The following is a 20,856-nucleotide window of genomic DNA, read 5'->3' on the forward strand; positions in this document are numbered from 1 at the left end:
GAGTGGCTCTGCTCTCATAATTTTTTTTTTTTACTTTTCTTACAACATGCAGTAATAGTTTTCTGACTTTTTAGTAGTAAAACTCACAGTAGCCAGTGGTGGGACACAGTATCCATAGTGAGTTCCACCCAAATAATAGATTGTTATTACAAATAGTTGGAACAGGTCCGCTAATCTACCTAGCTACAAGTTGTTGCAAGTGCTTAATATGTTCCCCCTTGCTGATTCGAGATGCATAGTGTCTGTAACTTGTTTAATTCCACATTCAGATTATCAGCTTGTGTAAGGACATTGTCAGTGTGAATTCATAATTCTGGGAAGTCTTTTGGTCAAGGTGCACCAAACACTAAATCTTTCACATATAGCTAAAAAAAAAAATGAATGGGGTCAAGTAGGGTAGGCTTAAAACAAGCACAGGAATTTATGATCACTGTCTCCACTATGAGTAGTACATCCTCTTCCCAATTTGATGTTTGACAATTTATAAACATTAGTATATAGTTGTGGTGAATCATCATCCTGATAGATGAAGTCCATGCTGTCAATTTCTAACTACCTCTTGAGACTATTGTCGTAGAAACCTGTGCAGTAATAATATGTTCAGAGCAGGTACGTATCAGGCAATGGTTATCAGGGAATGGTTTGTTCCTTGAAGAATAAGGAAAGGGGGGGGGGGGGGGAGAACACACTAACAGTTGGTGACTTATGAAGTGAAATGTGGTCAAGGAAAGTGTGAATGTGGAAATTATGATCTATCATTCTCTTGGCCTTGATGATGACATGTACTAACAAAATTTCTTGCAGTCACCTATTTTGATGTTTTGCTGATTTAGACCTGCAAGGCAGGGCCAAATAACCATTTTCCAGTGATAGTGAACTCCTGTATTAACTCTTCTGAACACAATAACTTGTTATTTCCAGTCACAATAATGTTCAGTCTTCAAAATATGTTATTGTGTCTGACTGACCCTTATGAATCTTAGTTGAGACAAGATTCAGCTGACAGTTCATGAGACTTTTGCTCGTCACACCCTTGACATTGTACCTTCCCACCTTATCAGTGTGATGCGCACTTCTTTCAACATACTTGCAGATATTGCAAACCGTTCCTCCCACAGTCCGACCTCCAAATCTTAACTACTAATAAAAGAAGCCTTCTTCAAATCTCACGGGCATCTTTCTTCGTTAAGTAGACTTGGGAGATGTAATACATCCATGTATCAAGATTGACTTGTCACATCTCATTTATCAAAAAAAGTGCAGAGATTTTTTGTGTGGTTTGTATGTACGTTGTATCTTTTCTTTGGCCCATTTAGGGGGGGGGGGGGGGGAAACAGTTGTGTGATATTCAACTCTCTGCTTGCTCTATCCCTTCATTTCTGCATAAGAAAAATTGTCCACATGTTCTCAACCTTTTCTTCAGTCATTTTCAGCTACCTCTTACAGAGAAATCTGCAGCTCTGAAGTTTTATTAGAATTAAATGTGAATGAAATAGACACACAGTATAAGAGTTCTCAGTATCTGTTACCATCTTTAATAAATGTGAACTGCAGTGCTTTGGTGGAAGAAAGTGGAAGTAGGTGTGATGTTGGATGTCATGGAAAATGCACAACACTTCAACAAGGCAGTCGATCATCCATCTTCTGAAGATAATGAGCAGCTTCTTCATTGGAATATTGTGCAGTTTCCATGAAAACATTCAGCATTATGCCAAAGAACTATTCAAGCAGCTATTGTATCTGAAAAACTTCAAAAAATATGAAGTGAAAGCTGCTGTGACAAAACAAAACTTATTAGTATCATAGTATAATGGCAAAATTCTAAAATATTATTTTAAAGAAGTATAGCAATAGTACATTTTTGAAACCATTGCAATAATGTCTGATAACATTCTGTCACCACCACCATCAAAATTGTCAACCATTTGACATGCACAGCTGGATAAAGGCACCCTCTAAACATTTCCATATATTATGGACTTCAGCTAGGCATTTCCATGTTACTACTGAAAGTCTGCTAACATCATATACCCACATTCCATTATATCATTATCTTTGTCTGTTTTATCTCTTTTAACCCAACAAAGAACTTCCTCATTTTTACTACCACCCATGTGTGTTACTACATGTCCTACCCAACTTTTGACAAATTCCAGATGTGAAGAGAGTGTCAACCATTATTTAGGGGGAGAAGCCTAAAGATGGATTGTATTGGGGACCTTGAGCAATTGTGTCTATCAAGTATGCATCATTAACCTCTTGTGATGTGGAGAGATCTTCCTCAGCCTACAAAAATGTACTGACAGACAACAGAAAAAGTTTAATTTTGTAAACCGTTGAAAAGTGGTTAACTGGGTACTGCAATACCAAAGTGTAATGTAAAATTACTTGTTAGATGTAGTGTTTGGCCACGGACTGCGGCCATACATAGGCACATATCTCATGCTTTTTTAATATTTTTTTAAATGTGAATGACTATGAAAAGAATTTTTCAGTAAAAGACTAAAAGTTGCTATAACATGTATTTATATATTGACAACCAGTTTTAACCAAGCTGCCATTTACTAGTTATGTGACTTGTAGATGGTTGCTTGATTGAAACCAGATGTTGATAAATAAATACACATTACAGCAGCTGTTGGTGGTTTCGTGATGCTGTTCTGTAAGTTAGTGTGAAACATTAGTGCAAACATATACCAGCAAACAAAGAAAACATTAATTATGTAACTATTTTTTAAGCAAAATGTTGACAGATTGATGGAGGACGATCATTGTATCGCTCGGAGAGAAATTGCAAGCACAATCGGCTTTTCACAAGAGTGTGTGAATCACATTATTGCTTTGCTTGGCTATCAGAAGATCTGTGCATGGTGGGTACCCCAGATGCTGACTCCTGAAATGAAAGGGCACAGACTTGAAATTTGCTAGGAACTCCTCTTGCATTATGAGAATGAAAGTCATGCCTTTCTCCATTCAATTGTGACAGGAGACAAAATGTGGGTACACCATTACAACTCAGAGACGAAATTTCAGTCTATGGAATATCGACACACAGACTCGTCTCAGAAAAAGAAATTCAAGACGCAGCCGTCAGCTGGAAAAATCACGGCCATAGTGTTCTGGGACGCAGATGGTGTTATCCATGTTGATTTCCTTGATCGTGGAACAACAATAAATTTAGAGTGCTGCGAAATCTGAAACAACAGCTAACAAGGGTCCGAAAGGAAAAGGGAAATGTTTTCCTGCTGCATGACAATGCCAAACCACGCACTTCACATGGCACCACAGCAGAATTACAGAGACTGAATCTCACCACAGTACAGCATCCTCCATACAGTCCAGATTTAGCACTATCTGACTTCCATCTGTTCCCGATAATGAAAGACAATCTGCGGTGACATCATTATGTTTCTGATGAAGATGTTGAGAGAACTGTGAGACTGTGGTTGCGGAAACAGAGTGTCGACTTCTTCTGTGACGGCTTCAGAAAACTTGTTAGAAATGTATCCGATTGGCTGGTGATTGTGGAAAAGTGAATATTGGTAATTAAAGATTACATTCTGAGGATTATTTGTGCATTTGATTTATCAAAATATTCCCATGCAAACCCAATTAACAAAGGTAGAGGCATTACTTTTCATACAGCCCTTGTAGTATGGATGTCTGGATTGGATATTGTGATCGTACCCAATTGCTTCCTTTAATCCTTTTGTTTTAAGCACATTTTGGAATAATAATCATTAATTGTTTTTGTAAAATGGGTGCTTGTCACATGACTGAATTTGGACCTTAACTTTTATGCATCTCTGTGTCAGTGGAAGGTATCATTGTTGGTTAATTTTATTCTGTTCTTAATGCATGTTTGTGTTTTTTCATAAATATACTTTGAACTGTAACCTATAAATTACTAAATCTGTTATATTTATTTTAAACAGCTCTGATAATGACTCCTACAAGGGAGCTGTGTATGCAGATTGGTAAAGAATGTCGCAAGTTTACCAAAGCTTTAAATCTCCGAGCTGTCTGTGTCTACGGGGGAACAGGAATATCTGAGCAGATAGCTGAACTGAAGCGTGGTGCTGAAATTATAGTGTGTACACCAGGAAGAATGATTGACCTGCTTGCAGCCAACAGTGGTAAAATATGTCTGACCTAAACTGACAAACAACTTTATTATATGATTTAGTGCCTTATTTTTCAGTATAATTGTTCAACTTTACAAAGATAGGATGAAATAAAAGCTCTTTCCTAATTTGTGTGCATTAGAACTTTCAAATCAATCCTTTCTCGTAACAAATAACTCTTGTAGCCTTATATATTGTAAGCAAACTCCGTTATAGATGGAGTAACAGTAGGTGTGTGCTGGTTATTTAGTGGTGTGAAACATAGTTTCATTTCAGCTGTGTTTGTTATGCTGTTCAGTTTACCGTACTTACTCGAATCTAAGCCGCACTTTTTTCTGGTTTTTCTAATCCAAAAAACCGCCTGCGGCTTAGAATCGAGTGCAAAGTACTAAAAAATGTTGGTAGGTGCTGCCACAACTAACTTCTGCCGTCGAATATATGTAGCACTACATAGGCATGCTTTGCAGGCACAAAGTTAAATACTGGCGCCAAAACCACTGCATCAGTAAATAAATTAAAAAAAAAAAAAAGGAAGACGAGCTTTTTTCTCCGCCCCGAGTTTCGACCACTGCATTTTCATACATTATCCAACAAAGTAAATACAAATTTCGTATTGTTCATCTTCGAATATAGCAGCATTTCAGTGTACTATGAAAATCCGACTGGCAAAACTGTTTGGTATGTTTGTCAGTATGGGAAACTCTACGTTCTGAGTTTTTTCCTACCTGTGAGACGAGATGGTTGCTAATAAGAACTTTTATGAATTGTGAATCACATGCAGTATTCTCTTCACCATAAGAATAATACAAATATAATCATTTTGTCATGTATTCTTTCGTGTTTGCAGCTATCTCATTTAAATCCTGTCTGCCTAATAAACTTCGAAAATAGAGTGAGACAACAGCGAACGCGGAAGAATACACATATCATGTCATGTTTATATTTGTATTATTCTTATGCCTAATAGTGATACGGTCAGAAATGAAGCACGGCAATTTATTAGATTTTTAAATCTAAGATGACTAATTTATGTGCAGAATGTAATGTACTAAAGTGCCGTCAGCAAAGATTTTCAAATGGAGAAAATTTTTCGCTAAACTCTCGTTCAGAACATCGTCTATCATACGCAGTCTATTATTTGGTTCTTGTTGATCATTATCAAAGAAAGCAGCAGTGTAAGTAACAACAATAGCAGTCTCTTGCCATTGTTTCGCTACTGAGACGATTCCTCTTTTTAAAAAAAGAAAAACGGAAAAAAAAAATTGTAAGCGGCGGTACCGTGCACAAAAACAAACCATGCGGCGAGCGGTGACAGGCCGTAAACACTCATTATCAGAAAGCGACAAACAATGCATGACGCAATACAGTAATGTATTTTCAGCTTAGAATGACGTAAACACCTATAACAAAGAGAACGGGACTTATCAGATCAAAGAAAAATAAGCAATCAATTCAAACCAGAGGAAGCACGTGAAAAAGGAAAGGTACCCGTATAAATACGGACGGAGCGCCTAACGCATAGCAATGGCTACCTGGTAAAGCTTAACTGCTAAGCTTACGACTCAAACCAAACTACTGTAGCTGTATCGTCATTCATTCGACCTAAATTGTGTCTCATATTATAATGGACAACTTTGTTTCAATTTGGAGGTGCGGCCTAAAACTTTTCTCCCCTTGAATTTCAAGTCTCAAATTTCGGGTGTGGCTTAGATTCGGGGAAAATTTTTTTCCCCGATTTCGAGTCACATTTTTCAGGTGCGGCTTAGATTTGAGTACGGCTTAGATTCGAGTAAATATGGTACTGTGTAATTAATTCGAGAGTCCTCGGCATATTACAGGCGTTCCATATAGTCAAAATTTGCAAAACCCCACCAAATCATTCATTCAAACAACAAAATCATTCACTAGCATGTCTACATAATTGTAGTCGTCTTCATCCTCGTTGTCATCATTATCATCGTCATCACCACCACCACTACCACCACCACCAACACCATCACCACCTTGTACAGTCATGTTACTGGAAGGATCAGCATGGAGCACAAGCCTCTCCATCTTCTCCTGTCTCCCCACCACCTCTCTGACCCTATTTTGGCCCAGTTTTCTTGTGTCTCTGAATACATTCTTCCACTCCTTTTAGCCACCTGTACCTTGACCTTTCCATTGGTTTCTTGTCCTCCATCTTCATCTTGTGCATCTTCCTCAGCATCATCATCTCATCCATTCTCTTCACATGTCCATAAATTTTAAGCTTTTTTCCTCTCTTGTGTGTGTTCCTCAAACGTTATCTTCCTAACTCTTTTATTTCTCACTTCTTTCCATTTTTGCATCTGTTTGTCTCCTCAAAAAAAAACTTCATTTCTCTTGTTGACACCTTACATTTTTCCCCCATCTTCATGGCCGGGTTTCTGCGCTGTACAGCAAGAGTTGACATATAATATGTTTGGCATTTTTGTATCTACAACAATCTTCAAGGTTCAGCCCAGTTACGTCTTCGTCGAGCCAGGCAAAACTGCTATCTATGTGAACAAGTGACATATAAAAACCACCTGTAACTGGTGCCTGAGGATAGGTCCTATGGCCCTGAAAGCAGTTACATTTTAAGCAGAATAATATAATAAAAAATACAGCTGAAAGGGAAATTTGTTTCATCCTGTGAAGGAAAAAAAGAAAAAGAAATTATTCAGAAAGGTAAATTCTGATTCTCAGAAATGTGTGTGTGTGTGTGTGTGTGTGTGTGTGTGTGTGTGTGTGTAAACTAGATATTTGTGTAAGCAACTAAAAGATTGTGTAAATAGATGTTAGTAGCTCTTGCATGCAACTACAGCATTGTCACAGTAGCTACCAGCTGCCTGTCACTTAAGATTTAGTCAACAGTGCACAGGCTGTTCCTGCAGACAGGAGTTAGCATCCAGTTTTTAAATGACCTTTGAGTGCATCCACTGGTGTGCACTACTCATACATTGCAAATGTTGTGAAACATTTACAATGGTGGACAGTTTACTTGTGATATTGAGAGTTCTGATTAGATAATTTGATTATAAAGTGTGAAGTATTGGTTAACAAATAAATTTGATCTGACTATAGTGTGAAGGTAAAGGACAGCAATATCTAAGCAGACAGAAGCAGCAAAGAAAGGGGATGGGACTGTGGCAACAGAAAGGTTGCACTGGCATAGGCAGAGGAAGTTTCATCTGGCACATGATGAAGTGATGGTAAGGGTTTTTTTTTTTGGGGGGGGGGGGGAGGGTGGAGACAAGTAAGGGTAATTAAAGAGGGAGACCATGGACAACACAGTGTGGATATAGATGAATGGATAGCTGGATCGAACTAGAGTGAAGGGGGAGGGATGGGAACAGGTAGGTGTGGGTGTCAGCCAGAGGCTAGGTAATATTGAGACCAGGAGGGTGGATAGAAAGGTATGTTCTTTGGACAGTTCCCATCTGTGCAGTCAGAAAATCTGGTACAGGAGGGAAATAATTTGATGTTGAGTATATTGTCCTCAGCAGTATGCTCTAGAATCCCATCAGAAGAGGACCACCTGTGAAAACATGCTTCTCATGTGTCAACTTTGCTGTGACTTCTGCATCGTTTTCATATTGGCATGACCACCAACCAGCTCAGCATCAGATGAATTCTCACAACCATATTGTGCACTAGTCAAAACCCCTGCATTTTACGATCTGACAAAGTTCCATTCTTGCTACTACACATTGCCCTGCGAAGGACATGCCCATGCAGACTTGTGAGGTCAAATTCAGCATGGCAATTGTAAAATCACCCAGTATCACAATAGCATCTCCATCTCCTTCTCCTCCAGCTGTGCAACAAGCCACCAAATCCTTGCCTCTGGCTGCGAAATCACCTACTACACAACTGGCAGGCCGGAAAGGACAGAAATACTCCTGTGAAGAGTTCTTATGTCCTTCCAGCTGACAAACATCTGAGTCTTCACCTGTCAACTGCAAAGGCTCTAAGTGGTGGTGGTGGTGATGACGATGATGATGATGACAATGATGACAATGAGGATGAAGACGACTACGATTATGTAGACATGCTAGTGAATGATTTTGTTGTTTGAATGAATGATTTGGTGGGGTTTTGCAAATTTTGACTATATGGAACGCCTGTAATATGCCGAGGACTCTCGAATTAATTACACAGTACCGTATTTACTCGAATCAAACAACTCGGAAGTCCTCTTGAATGGTGTCGCTGCGTGATACACTCACCCAGCTGCCCTGCGTTTTGTCAGTGCGCTCCGCCTACCATTTTTCTGCCCTGAAATCCACATGCTCACCCAGTGAGAATGCTGACACCTCTGTATGTCTTGTGGAACAGGATCTTCTGGCCTCTGCACCCTGTAGCAGTGAGTCTTCAAAGGCTGGCACTAGGCAGCTGCTGAGGTGACTACCCTTCATTTGTTCCCTCCTCCCCAATCCCCTTCTCCCGCTCTCCCCCCTCTCTCCCTCTCCCTCTCCCTCTCCCTCTCCCTCTGTCTCTCCCTTGCTGTGTGTGTGTGTGTGTGTGTGTGTGTGTGTGTGTGTGTGTGTGTTTGGGGGGGGGGGGGGGACCTGTTAACTTCTCAGGGTCTCAACTACACAGTAAGTGTGATTACTATTACTCCTTACATTGTTTGTATCAAAATAAGAATTAACTTGAGATAATTGTAAAATTACAAGACTGTCTGATCAATGCTTACCTTGAGGAAGTATTATTAAAGTACTACTAATAGACACATTAAAAAATTAGTATTACTTACCTTTTTGGAAATGATTATTCCTTCATCTGGCAGGAAAAGAGGGACAGGTTTTGGCAAGGGAGGGGTAGGTCACTCAAGCAGCCAACAGGAACACAGCTGTAGTGAGCACAAAGAAAACTGTATATTTTAACCAGGGACCTGAGTACCCTGCACTCCTTCCCAAACGTATACCTCTTTCCTTCCAGAGGAAGTAAGTAACAGTTCTGGAAGCTAGGTAATAGCCTGTCACACTTTTCAATTATTCCATTGTTTGTAATGTAACATGTTATATAATTTATATCTTTTGATATGTCTTTTTTTCTCTTCAGTGTTTCCTCTCTTTAATATTTAGATGCCTAATGTTTGCATTTCTTCTTCGCAGGAAGAGTAACCAACCTAAGACGTGTAACGTATGTTGTTCTGGATGAAGCCGATAGAATGTTTGACATGGGGTTTGAACCTCAGGTACTTATTATTTGTGGTGTTAAATACAAGAGTATTAAATCAAAAGGAGATTAAGAATCTTGAATATCTATAAATTTTGTGTAGCCTAATTCAGGAATGCATTTAGACTGCATTTTAAAACAGTTTATTTCTTTGTTACAATAAATAAGCTTTTGCAGTTCCCATCATCTTTTCAGTTTCAAAGTTTTGGTGACACAGGAGCATCAACTTTTTTAATATTTTGTGAAATGTTTGCTAAGAAATTTGTTGCAGTATGTATGTACTGCAACTGTGACAGATTTGTTACTAAGCACTTCATGAAATATTTTGCAGTGTAAATTGATAGTGAAAAATGCTTGAGTTATTACTTCCATATTATTTGCATGATCTGACTGGATGAAGAGAGATAGTTTCCATTATTGGTTTACCTGTTTGTATGATGCTGTGTCAGTATTGTAGATGAATTTACCGGCTATTGCTTGTTACTGTAAACAAAACTGAACTAAAAGTGTCATCAACCGGAAGGTTGGTTTGAATGCCAAATTGCTTTACTAGTCATCATTGTATTGGTGGGGGTATGCCCTTGCCTTTCCTTCACCATTGAAATGACTTACACAGCCTGTTACAGGGTGACATATACAAATCATTGCCTGAGGTAACAGGAAAAAGAGGATGCACTGATATCTCCTAAGTTATAATCATCATCCTCTAATCTCCTAAGTTATAATCATCATCTTCTATAAAGTTTCAGTCCCTGGCTGGATCTTTTGGGATATAAGCCTCTCCATCCTTCCCTTCCTTCCACCATGTTTCTCTCTCCAGTTTTCTGTCTTCTCCTCTCATTGTCACACATTCCTTCTCTCCAGCGATCCATTCGTCTGTCGATATTCCTCTAGGTCTCGTGCCTCCTACCATCAGTTCGTGAGCCTGTCTCAGTGTCTTTCTAGTTCCCATTCTTTTAACATGCTCATACCATCATAACCTTGTCTTTTCTATGCTCTCTTACGAAGACTTGTCTTTTACAATTTCTCTCAACGTCACCTTCCTTACTCTTCTTTCTTTGAAATTTTGTCCCACAAGCCTGTATTCTGCTCTGCCTTTTCGTTATTACACACATTTCTGAAGCATGTGTGAGTATTGTAGCATAATGTGCTTGCTTTTGGGTGGTACATCCTTCCTCCAAACCTAGCTTCTTACACGCTGCAGGGTTCCGTGCACTTGCCTTTCCTTCCCCTTTCAGTAATCTCCTTATCATTCCTGCCATTGCCTTCATTATACCCCCTAGTACTTGCTCTCTAATTATATCAATCACCACTCACATCTTATCCCTTCACACTTGTTTGCATAAATTTCAATCCATACTGTTCCACTGCGTCCCCCCATATATTTAGCCTTTCTTATACCTTGTCCCTTTCCATTTCCTCACACCATTAAATCATCTATCTGGAAATAGTGCACTCCATTGCTTCAGCCCATTTTTATGTTCTAACCAGTCTGCCTTTCCTTCTCCTACTTTTACACAGCTCGCACTTCCTTCTTACACTCCCTTTATTCTTTTCATAGTCAGCCTTTTAATTCTTCGTTTTTGAAAGGTTTCCCAGATCATGCTTTTTTCACAGTATTGTGTGCTTTCCACACACACACACACACACACACACACACACACACACACACACACAGAAGCAGACGCAGAAAAGCAAGTCATCAACATGACCACAGTGTCCGGGTAGGGAGGACGATAAAAAGCTGCTTGTGGGAATGTACAGTGACGAGGTGGAGAGGGGATAGGGCAGCTAGGGGCAGTTGATAGCTTTGACAGAGAGCAGGGGAAGGGGGGGGGGGGGAATAGCAGAAAAGGAGAGAAGTGGGTGCATATTGGAATAGAGGCTGTGTAGTGCTGGAATGGGAACAGGGAAGGGCCTAGATAGGTAAAGCCGTTGACACACGGACCGTGCATCCAAACGTTGAGCGTTGAGCATGCCGAGTTTCTGACGTCATATCGTGGAGTAGCACGCTCGGGAGTCTTTCCGAACGTGCAGAGCAATATCTGGCATGTCAGATATCCTGAGCGTGCATCTGAGCGTTGACCAATGAGATGGCACAACGCCACCTACATCACAAGCGCGCCGTATCCCTTCAGTACTGAGTTGTGAGGCACCATATTTTCATTCATTTCAAGCCTATACGTATATATGCCGTTTCTGAGAACCAGCAAATTGAGAATCACTGGAAAACCCCCTTGTTAACTGTGTGATTCGTTCCAATAAAATAATGAGAAACATCATATACGTGACAAAAGAATTATTGTAACTTGCGTATTATGAGAAGAGGCTGTTTGAAGGCAGCGACACACTGAAGATCCACCCAAAACGCATTGTTCTTGGTACAGTTTGTTATAATTAAATTTCAATTAGTAACATATCTACGTTAAAGGTTTTCAGCAAGGGGTAACATAATATGAGTAGATGCAATAGTTGTATTGTTGGTTTAGCGTAATGAATAGTGTCGCTGTCGTATGGTGCATTGTTTGTGAGGGCGGTGGTTCGCGTCTTGACACTCCCAAAATTTTTTTTTCCTAACATTCGCATTTTTTTTAGGTTCTGATACTTTATTGTTAGTGTAATATAAGTATATTCTACAATATCTGATGTTATGTAAATATAAGTTCACCTTTTTTTGAGTGGTGACTGATTGTCTTAATCCACAGGACAGCTTGTCCTACTTGCATAAAGATAATTTGCTCTTTTTCTTTTACGCTTCGTAATCCACATGTTGCAAAGATTCTGCAACTGGGTAGGAACAGTGATCAAGTAAGACTGACCTTGGGGTTTTACTAAAATGTGGGAATGATGAAATAATGTTTATCTTACGCACAGAAGTATTCCAATTTGTAACGCACTGTTTGTAATGGAACTTTTATAAGCCTGTGTCCTTATTGATTGGACATGGTACTTTCCTTTTCGAGGATGATTGAGGAAATGTGCATATAATAGAGCTAATGTGGGAATTTTACGCGCGCCCATTGAGTTGTTTGTTGTTGTGGTCTTCAGTCCTGAGACTGGTTTGATGCAGCTCTCCATGCTACGCTATCCTGTGTAAGAGTCTTCATCTACCAGTACTTACTGCAACCTACATCCTTCTGAATCTGCTTAGTGTATTCATCTCTTGGTCTCCCTCTACGATTTTTCCCTCCAATGCTAAATTTGTGATCACTTGATGCCTCAGAACATGCCCTACCAACCGGTCCCTTCTTCTTGTCAAGTTGTGCCACAAACTCCTCTTCTCCCCAATTCTATTCAGTACCTCCTCATTAGTTATGTGATCTACCCATCTAACTTCAGCATTCTTATGTAGCACCACATTTCAAAAGCTTCTATTCTCTTCTCGTCCAAACTATTTATTGTCCACGTTTCACTTCCATACATGGCTGCACTCCATACAAATACTTTCAGAAATGACTTCCTGACACTTAAATCTATACTCGATGTTAACAAATTTCTCTTCTTCAGAAACGCTTTCCTTGCCATTGCCAGTTTACATTTTATATCTTCTCTACTTCAACCATCATCAGTTGTTTTGCTCCCCAATTGGCAAAACTCCTTTACTACTTTAAGTGTAATCTAATCTAATTCCCTCAGCATCACCCGACTTAATTCGACTACATTCCATTATCCTCGTTTTGCTTTTGTTGATGTTCATCTTATACCCTCCTTTCAAGACACTGTCCATTGCATTCAACTGCTCTTCCAAGTCCTTTGCTGTCTCTGACAGAATTACAATGACATCGGCGAACCTCAAAATTTGTATTTCTTCTCCATGGATTTTAATACCTTCTCCGAATTTTTCTTTTGTTTCCTTTACTGCTTGCTCAATATACAGATTGAATAGCATCGGGGAAAGGCTACAACCCTGTCTCACTCCCTTCCCAACCACTGCTTCCCTTTCATGCCCCTCGACTCTTATAACTGCCACCTGGTTTCTGTACAAATTGTAAATAGCCTTTCGCTCCCTGTATTTTACCCCTGCCACCTTTAGAATTTGAAAGAGAGTATTGCAGTCAACATTGTCAAAAGCTTTCTCTAAGTCTACAAATGTTAGAATCGTAGGTTTGCCTTTCCTTAATCTTTCTTCTAAGATAAGTTGTAAGGTCAGCATTGCCTCACGTGTTCCAATATTTCTACGGAATCCAAACTGATCTTTCCTGAGGTCGGCTTCTACCAGTTTTTCCATTCGTCTGTAAAGAATTCGTGTTAGTATTTTGCAGCTGTGACTTATTAAACTGATAGTTCGGTAATTTTCACATCTGTCAACACCTTCTTTCTTTGGGATTGGAATTATTATATTCTTCTTGAAGTCTGAGGGTATTTCACCTGTCTCATACATCTTACTCTCCAGATGGTAGAGTTTTGTCAGGACTGGCTCTCCCAAGGCTGTCAGTAGTTCTAATGGAATGTTGTCTACTCCCGGGGCCTTTTTTCGACTCAGGTCTTTCAGTGCTCTGTCAAACTCCTCACGCAGTATCGTATTTCCCATTTCATCTTCATCTACATTCTCTCCCATTTCCATAATATTGTCCTCAAGTACATCACCCTTGTATAGACCCTCTATATACTCCTTCCACCATTCTGCTTTCCCTTCTTTGCTTAGAACTGGGTTTCCATCTGAGCTCTTGATATTCATACAAGTGGTTCTCTTTTCTCCAAAGGTCTCTTTAATTTTCCTGTAGGCAGTATCTATCTTACGCCTAGTGAGATAAGCCTCTACATCCTTACATTTGTCCTCTAGCCATCCCTGCTTAGCCATTTTGCACTTCCTGTTGATCTCATTTTTGAGGTGTTTGTATTCCTTTTTGCCTGCTTCATTTACTGCATTTTTATATCTTCTTCTTTCATCAATTAAATTCAGTATTTCTTCTATTACCCAAGGATTTCTACGGGCCCTCGTCTTTTTACCTACTTGATCCTCTGCTGCCTTCACTACTTCATCCCTCAGAGCTACCCATTCTTCTTCTACTGTATTTCTTTCCCCCATTCCTGTCAATTGTTCCGTTACGGCCTCCCTGAAACTCTGTACAACCTCTGGTTTAGTCAGTTTATCCAGGTCCCATCTCCTTAAATTCCCACCTTTTTGCAGTTTCTTCAGTTTTAATCTACAGTTCATAACCAATAGATTGTGGTCAGAGTCCACATCTGCCCCTGAAAATGTCTTACAATTTAAAACCCGGTTCCTAAATCTCTGTCTTACCATTATATAATCTATCTGATACCTTCTAGTATCTCCAGGATTCTTCCATGTTTACAACCTTCTTTTATGATTCTTGAACCAAGTGTTAACTATGATTAAGTTATGCTCTGCGCAAAATTCTACCAGATGGCTTCCTCTTTCATTTCTTACCCCCAATCCATATTCACCTACTATGTGTTTCCTTCTCTCCCTTTTCCTACTCTCGAATTCCAGTCACCCATGACTATTAAATTTTCGTCTCCCTTCACTACCTGAATAATTTCTTTTATCTCATCATACATTTCATCAATTTCTTCATCATCTGCAGAGCCCATTGAGTAAACTGTGTGATTTATGAACTAGAGTGTCGCTTGAGTGCGTTGCGATCGCGTATACCATGTTGGGGCTCACATACCGTATGCACAAGTCCCATCGTTCCTGAGCGTTCAGCAGAACGTTGAACTTGGCACACTCAACGCCAACGTTCGCTAGCATGGTCCGTGTGCCGACGGCTGAAGGACAATGACTAACAAAGGTTGAGGTCAGGAGGGTTATAGGAACATAGGATATATTTCTGGGAGAGTTCCCACCTGCGCATTCCAGAAAAGCTGGTGTTGGTGGGAAGGATCCAGATGCCACAGGCTGTGAAGCAGTCATTGAAATGAAGAACGTCATGTTGAACACTGTGCTCAGTAACTGAGTGGTCCAGCTGTTCCTTGGCCATAGTTTGTTGGTGGCCATTCATGTGGACAGACAGCTTGTTGGTTGTCATGTCAACATAGAATGCAGCATAGGGTTGCAGCTTAGTTTGTAGATAACAGGGCTGGTTACACAGGTAGCCCTGCCTTTGTTGGGATAGGTGATGCTTGTGACTGGACTGGAGTAGGTGGTGGTGGGAGGATGTATGGGACAGTTCTTGCACCTATGTCTGTTACAGGGATATGAGCTATGAGGCAAGGGGTAGGGAGCAGGGGTTGTGTAGGGATGGACAAGGATATTGCGTAGGTTCGACGGGTGGCGGAATACCAGTGTGGGAGGGCTTGGAAGGATAATGGGTTGGACATTCCTCACTTCAGGGCATGACAAAAGGTAGCCAAAACCCTGGTGGAGAATGTGATTCAGTTGCTCCAGTCCTGGGTGGTACTGAGTCGTGAGGGGAATATTCCTCTGTGGTCAGACAGTGGGTCTTTGGGAGGTGGTAGGTGACTAAGATCTGTTTTTGTACAAGGTTAGGAGGGTAATTACAGTTTGTGAAGGCCTCAGTGAAACCCTCAGAATATTTCGAGAGGAACCACTTATCGCTACAGATGCAAAGGCCGCAAGTGTCTGGGCTTTATGGAAGGGATGTTGTGGTATAGTATGGAATGGGTGACAGCTGTCAAATTGGTGCTATTGCTGCGGTTGGTAGGTTTGGTGTGGATGGAAGTACTGATGTAGCCATCTTTGAAGTGGTGACCAACATCGAGGAAGATGGGTTGAGTAGGACCACGTGAAGAGAATGGGTTAGAAGGTGTTGCGGTTCTTGAGAACTGTGGATGGTGTGTTCTCACCCTTTATCAATGTCACGAAGATGTCATCAATGAATCTGAACCAGGTGAGGGCCTTGCGGTTCAAAACAGCAGTGGTGAACACTATGTCAGCAGGTATAAGGTAAGCATCAGTTTTTAGATGTTGGATTGTGGTTCTTTCTGCAGCTGTGAGGTTAGTTTGCATATTAAGGTATTTTTGGAATGATAGTGCGGCAAGCTTCAATGTTAAGAAGTTCTGGAAAGTTAACAGGAAGTGATCTGGGGACAGTGGAGATGGATCATAGTTGGATTGAGGAGTGAACTGACAAGTGAATGGTTCAGTAAGACATGTCAAAACCTACCCTCAAATTTTTTACACAGGAAGAAGACAACAAAAGGGGTGCACTGCTAAAATTTTAGCTGCTAAGAGGCATTGCAAGTATTTTGTAAAAAATGCTAAAGTTACATATTTTTTTCCTCACAAAGAACAGCTTACAACAGCAGTTTGTACAGCCCTGCCCGCCTAATGCATGACTCGGCCAATCACTTATGCAGTGCTGCTAGCAAATTATCCAGAGTTCACAGACACCAATTTTAAGCACCTAAAACCTTGTTTACAATGGAGGGAATGGAAGCGAACACATGCAAATGAACATTTGCAAGAAAATTCACCACCATTCGCTTGTATATGGGTAGAATTGTTTATACTAGGAGGAACGGAAGAGAACGCGAGGTAGCAAACATTGCCTATGAACACTGTGTTATTAGTTTTTAGTTTTTGGATCTTAGGATACAACTCAATCATGTTAGAGCCACAATGCTAAACTTTGCTATTCACTGAGGATTATTTTGCATGGTGAGTGCACTGTTCCTGACTGAGTATGCAAAATAGTGCAGGGAAGGAAGGATTTAAGTGTGTCAGTCTGTATGGAAGTGTGACATGCATGGAGATCGTACAGTTTACACAGAATTGCATCCCTATCTCTCCTTAGCACTGGTCTAAAATTTCCCTTGTATATCATCTGCCATTTTTCCATGGCTTCTCATCGCCGTTGAAGGGAAATTTATAAACAGAACACTAAATACTGACGTCAAGCATCAACTCGGGAGATGACAAAGCTAGTGTTTCCACTATGAATGTAGGTTCTAATGGCCATACTGTAAATTATTTTTTTTTCTAAAACAAAAATGTTCTAGTGGCAAAGCACATGCTTCGTGATCCAGAGCATGCGGGATCAAATCCCGTTCCAACCACAACTTTTTCACTATGATTTTTAACCGAGCATTCACTTCTCACAGATGTTGGAGTGGTTCGGATTCCACATTAAACTGCAGGGCTCCATTTTATGATTAGGTAACTGAGGAAGGAGACCTGCAAGAGGCCTACAGGTTAAATCAGACAGATTTCTCTTTTGCTTGTGCTAGTTAACTTGTTTGCTCCAATGGAAACCTGGATTAAACTATACAAACATTTTTTTAATAACTTCATATCAACAGTTCATTTCTTGCACATGAAATTCTGATAAAAGTGGCTAACAGAGGAAAAAAATCATGGCAGTGTTTGATGTCACAGATGACTTCCATCAGTGAGATCATTCCAATATTAAGTTCACGATGGAAGTTGAAAAGGATGGAAAACTTCCGTTTTTAGGTGTCTTGGTCTACAGGAGGGATGATGGGACATTAGGACATAGTGTTTATCTGACAATCAGATCCGTCATGCTCTACAGATTGGACCTTCGCAGGAATCAACAGAAGATACAAGCAAATTGATGGCCATCCTACCTTTTATAGGGAGCGTATCTTCAAAAATGAAGAATTTTAAAGAAATTTGATGTTAAAAGTGTGTTCCATCTGCCAGCTAAGACCAGAGCTCTGCTAGGCTCAGTGAAGGATGATCTGGATTTGAGAAAGCCTGGGGTCTACAAGATTCCCTGCCATTATGGGAAAGCCTATGTTGGACAAATGATTTGTACGATCCAGGATTGTTGCAATGGTGGAACATTGTCTTACTGAAGGCCGTAAAATATTATATGATAAGACACAAGTGGTTGCCCCTGCACCATAGTATTGGGGCTGTGTTGTGAAAGAAGCCATTAAAATCTGGCCTGTCTGACAATATTATAAACAGAGATAAGGGTTATCCTATAAGTAAGAGTTGGAACCCTGTTCTGTCTGACATTAAGAAACAACGGTCCTTGCTTTGCTCATCAAAAGCTGTCAATAGTGTTTGATATCAATTTATTGTTTCCGTGAGCTTTCACCACCGGTGTGCTGTTGTGCCTTGAAACAGAGGGCAGTTATGTTTGCACACGCATGGTGGACACACGGTCGGTGTATAAACGAGCTGCCGCTGCATGTTTGATTTCAGTTCCAACGAGTTAGTGCGGTCTGTAAAAGCATCCAGTGGCCATGTTTGATCCTCTTTTTACACTTTTCTTCACCTAAATTGTTTCACATTCAGAATGTTATACTTTTTACAGGCATACATGTGCATCCACAACCAGTATTCAGTCTATCTCTGTGACAGTCATTCTGGTCAGAATTTCACTGCTATTAACAGCTGACTTCAGTCAGCGTTCTGTCCTTAGTACCATGTGATCATTGTTACTGTTTGAAACCAAAATGAGTTCTCGGGCCTTTCCATGATGCTTCTATGGTCAACTAATACTGTATTAACATTTTGTTTCTCCTGTCTACCATAACAGGTACTACTCGCTTTAATTAATGAGGATGGTATTTGTTGTGATTTGGCGACAGCCAAGCCACTAGGAGGAAGCCGAAAGGCACGCGTTTAAGCTCACGCAGGCTGGCGTGAGGTCTGGAACAGGTAAAGTAATTATACTAGCAAGAAAAGTACGTAGCTGCCGGAATACTTAACTTTAATTCATGGTTGGTGAACATCAGTCTGACGGTACATGCATCACAAGATAACTAGCAAATGATAATGGCGTCTTGCTAGGTCGTAGCAGATGACGTAGCTGAAGGCTATGCTAACTATCGTCTCGGCAAATGAGGGCGTAATTTGTCTGTGAACCATCGCTAGCAAAGTCGGCTGTACAACTGGGGCGAGTGCTAGGAAGTCTCTCTAGACCTGCCGTGTGGCGGCGCTCGGTCTGCAATCACTGATAGTGGCGACACGCGGGTCCGACGTATACTAACGGACCGCGGCCGATTTAAAGGCTACCACCTAGCAAGTGTGGTGTCTGGCGGTGACACCACATTCCTCCCCCGCAAATCGGCGTACGGTTGTGTTATAAGCCTTCCGTCCCCCGTGGGGAGGACCCCATGTTGACGTATGCGATGAGGTGGGGAGCCTAACAACAGGCGAGGCTGTGCCACCCGCACCCTGCCATTCGGTCCGAGGGGAACTAGGAAATGCCTCAAAACCTAGTCCAGGGTGCATGCCAACATGCGGTGTGTGCGCCCGTAGAGAGACAGGAGGGGCCGAAGGGTCGACCTCCATCGGGTCAGGGCACCCGACGGGCGAAGACGCCATGTGGTCCGGAGCGGGCAAGAGTGCCAAGTCGGAGGACAGCTGGTCACGGGAAGCGATCGACGGCGCGTGACGCAGGGAGGCGCCTGGCAGTTGCAGCGACGCGTCCACTGCGGGCGTCGCCGGCGGGAGAACATGCGGCGGCGAGTCGCCATGGGGCAAAATGGAAGGCAGCGTCGGTAACACCCGGGGATGAGGCGAGCCAGTAGATGGGTCCCCAGGGCGCTGACCGGACGGCACCGTCGCTGAAAGCAGACGGGGAGCGGCAGAACCCGTGCGACGACAGAGGCGCAGCTGATTGAGATGCCGACGCACCTCACCAGAGGCCTCCAAAACTAGATACATAGCGAGGCCGAGGCAACGAAGAATGCGCTCTGCGAGCCAACGCCGTGAACCACGATAGTTGCGATAGTATACAACGTCGCCTGGGGCAAAAGCGGGTGTCTGCCGCTGCACAGTAACCTGATGCGGCGGATGTAGCAAAGACATCAAGGTGCGATGAGGGCGACCTTGGAGCAACTCAGCCGGCGAGCGACCATTTCGGGGCTGAGAGCGATACAAGGACAAAAAGAGCAATAACGCGTCCTCCCGAGAATGTGACTCTCGCAACTTCAACATCTGGGACTTGAAAGTCCTGACCAATCGTTCAGCGGCACCGTTTGACTGCGGCGAAAACGGCGCGGACGTCAGATGTTGAATACCATTGGCCTTGCAAAATGACTGAAATTCTGTGGACATGAATTGTGGGTCATTGTCGGAAACAATAGTCTGTGGAAGACCTTCAATGCAAAAGATAGCGGATAACGCTTGGATGGTGGCAGATGACGACGTGGAAGACATCCGGACAACAAAAGGAAAATTACTGAATGAATCTACCACAACCAACCATCGAGCATTCCAGAATGGACCAGCAAAATCGATGTGTAAGCGTTGCCAAGGGGTAGTGGCTTTCGGCCATGCAAAGAATGTCCGCGGCGGCGCGGATTGTTGTTCGGCACACGCCATGCAAGAAGAGCACATATTCGTAATCGCAGCATCGATTCCGAACCAAGTACAGTGCTGACGAGCAAGTTGTTTCGTTCGCACTATACCCCAATGTCCTTGGTGGAGAAGCTGTAAGACAGAGGACTGTAACGAATGTGGGACCACGACCCTGGACTGATCATTATCAGAACGCTACAGCAAAACACCATGTCGAACAAAAAGTCTCTCCTTGTGAGCAAAAAATCGGCGAACCAACGGATCCTCGATCCGCGACTTTGACAAGGCCCATTGCGTAGCAACAAAGCGCAGAACGGTAGCAAGGATGGGGTCGGCAGC

General features: G+C 41.7%; 1 protein-coding gene across 1 annotated transcript in view; it reads left to right on the forward strand.

Annotated features, from left to right (window-relative positions):
* The window catches only part of LOC124776527 (probable ATP-dependent RNA helicase DDX46), a 172,942-nt gene that overhangs the window by 111,147 nt on the left and 40,939 nt on the right, over positions 1–20,856 (forward strand). The window contains exons 11-12 of the mRNA XM_047251554.1: positions 3,936–4,136; positions 9,248–9,330. Of these exons, the coding sequence (XP_047107510.1) occupies positions 3,936–4,136; positions 9,248–9,330 (284 nt within the window). The remainder of the gene's footprint in view (positions 1–3,935; positions 4,137–9,247; positions 9,331–20,856) is intronic.

Source organism: Schistocerca piceifrons, chromosome 2 (assembly GCF_021461385.2).
Source record: "Schistocerca piceifrons isolate TAMUIC-IGC-003096 chromosome 2, iqSchPice1.1, whole genome shotgun sequence".
NCBI lineage: Eukaryota > Metazoa > Arthropoda > Insecta > Orthoptera > Acrididae > Schistocerca > Schistocerca piceifrons.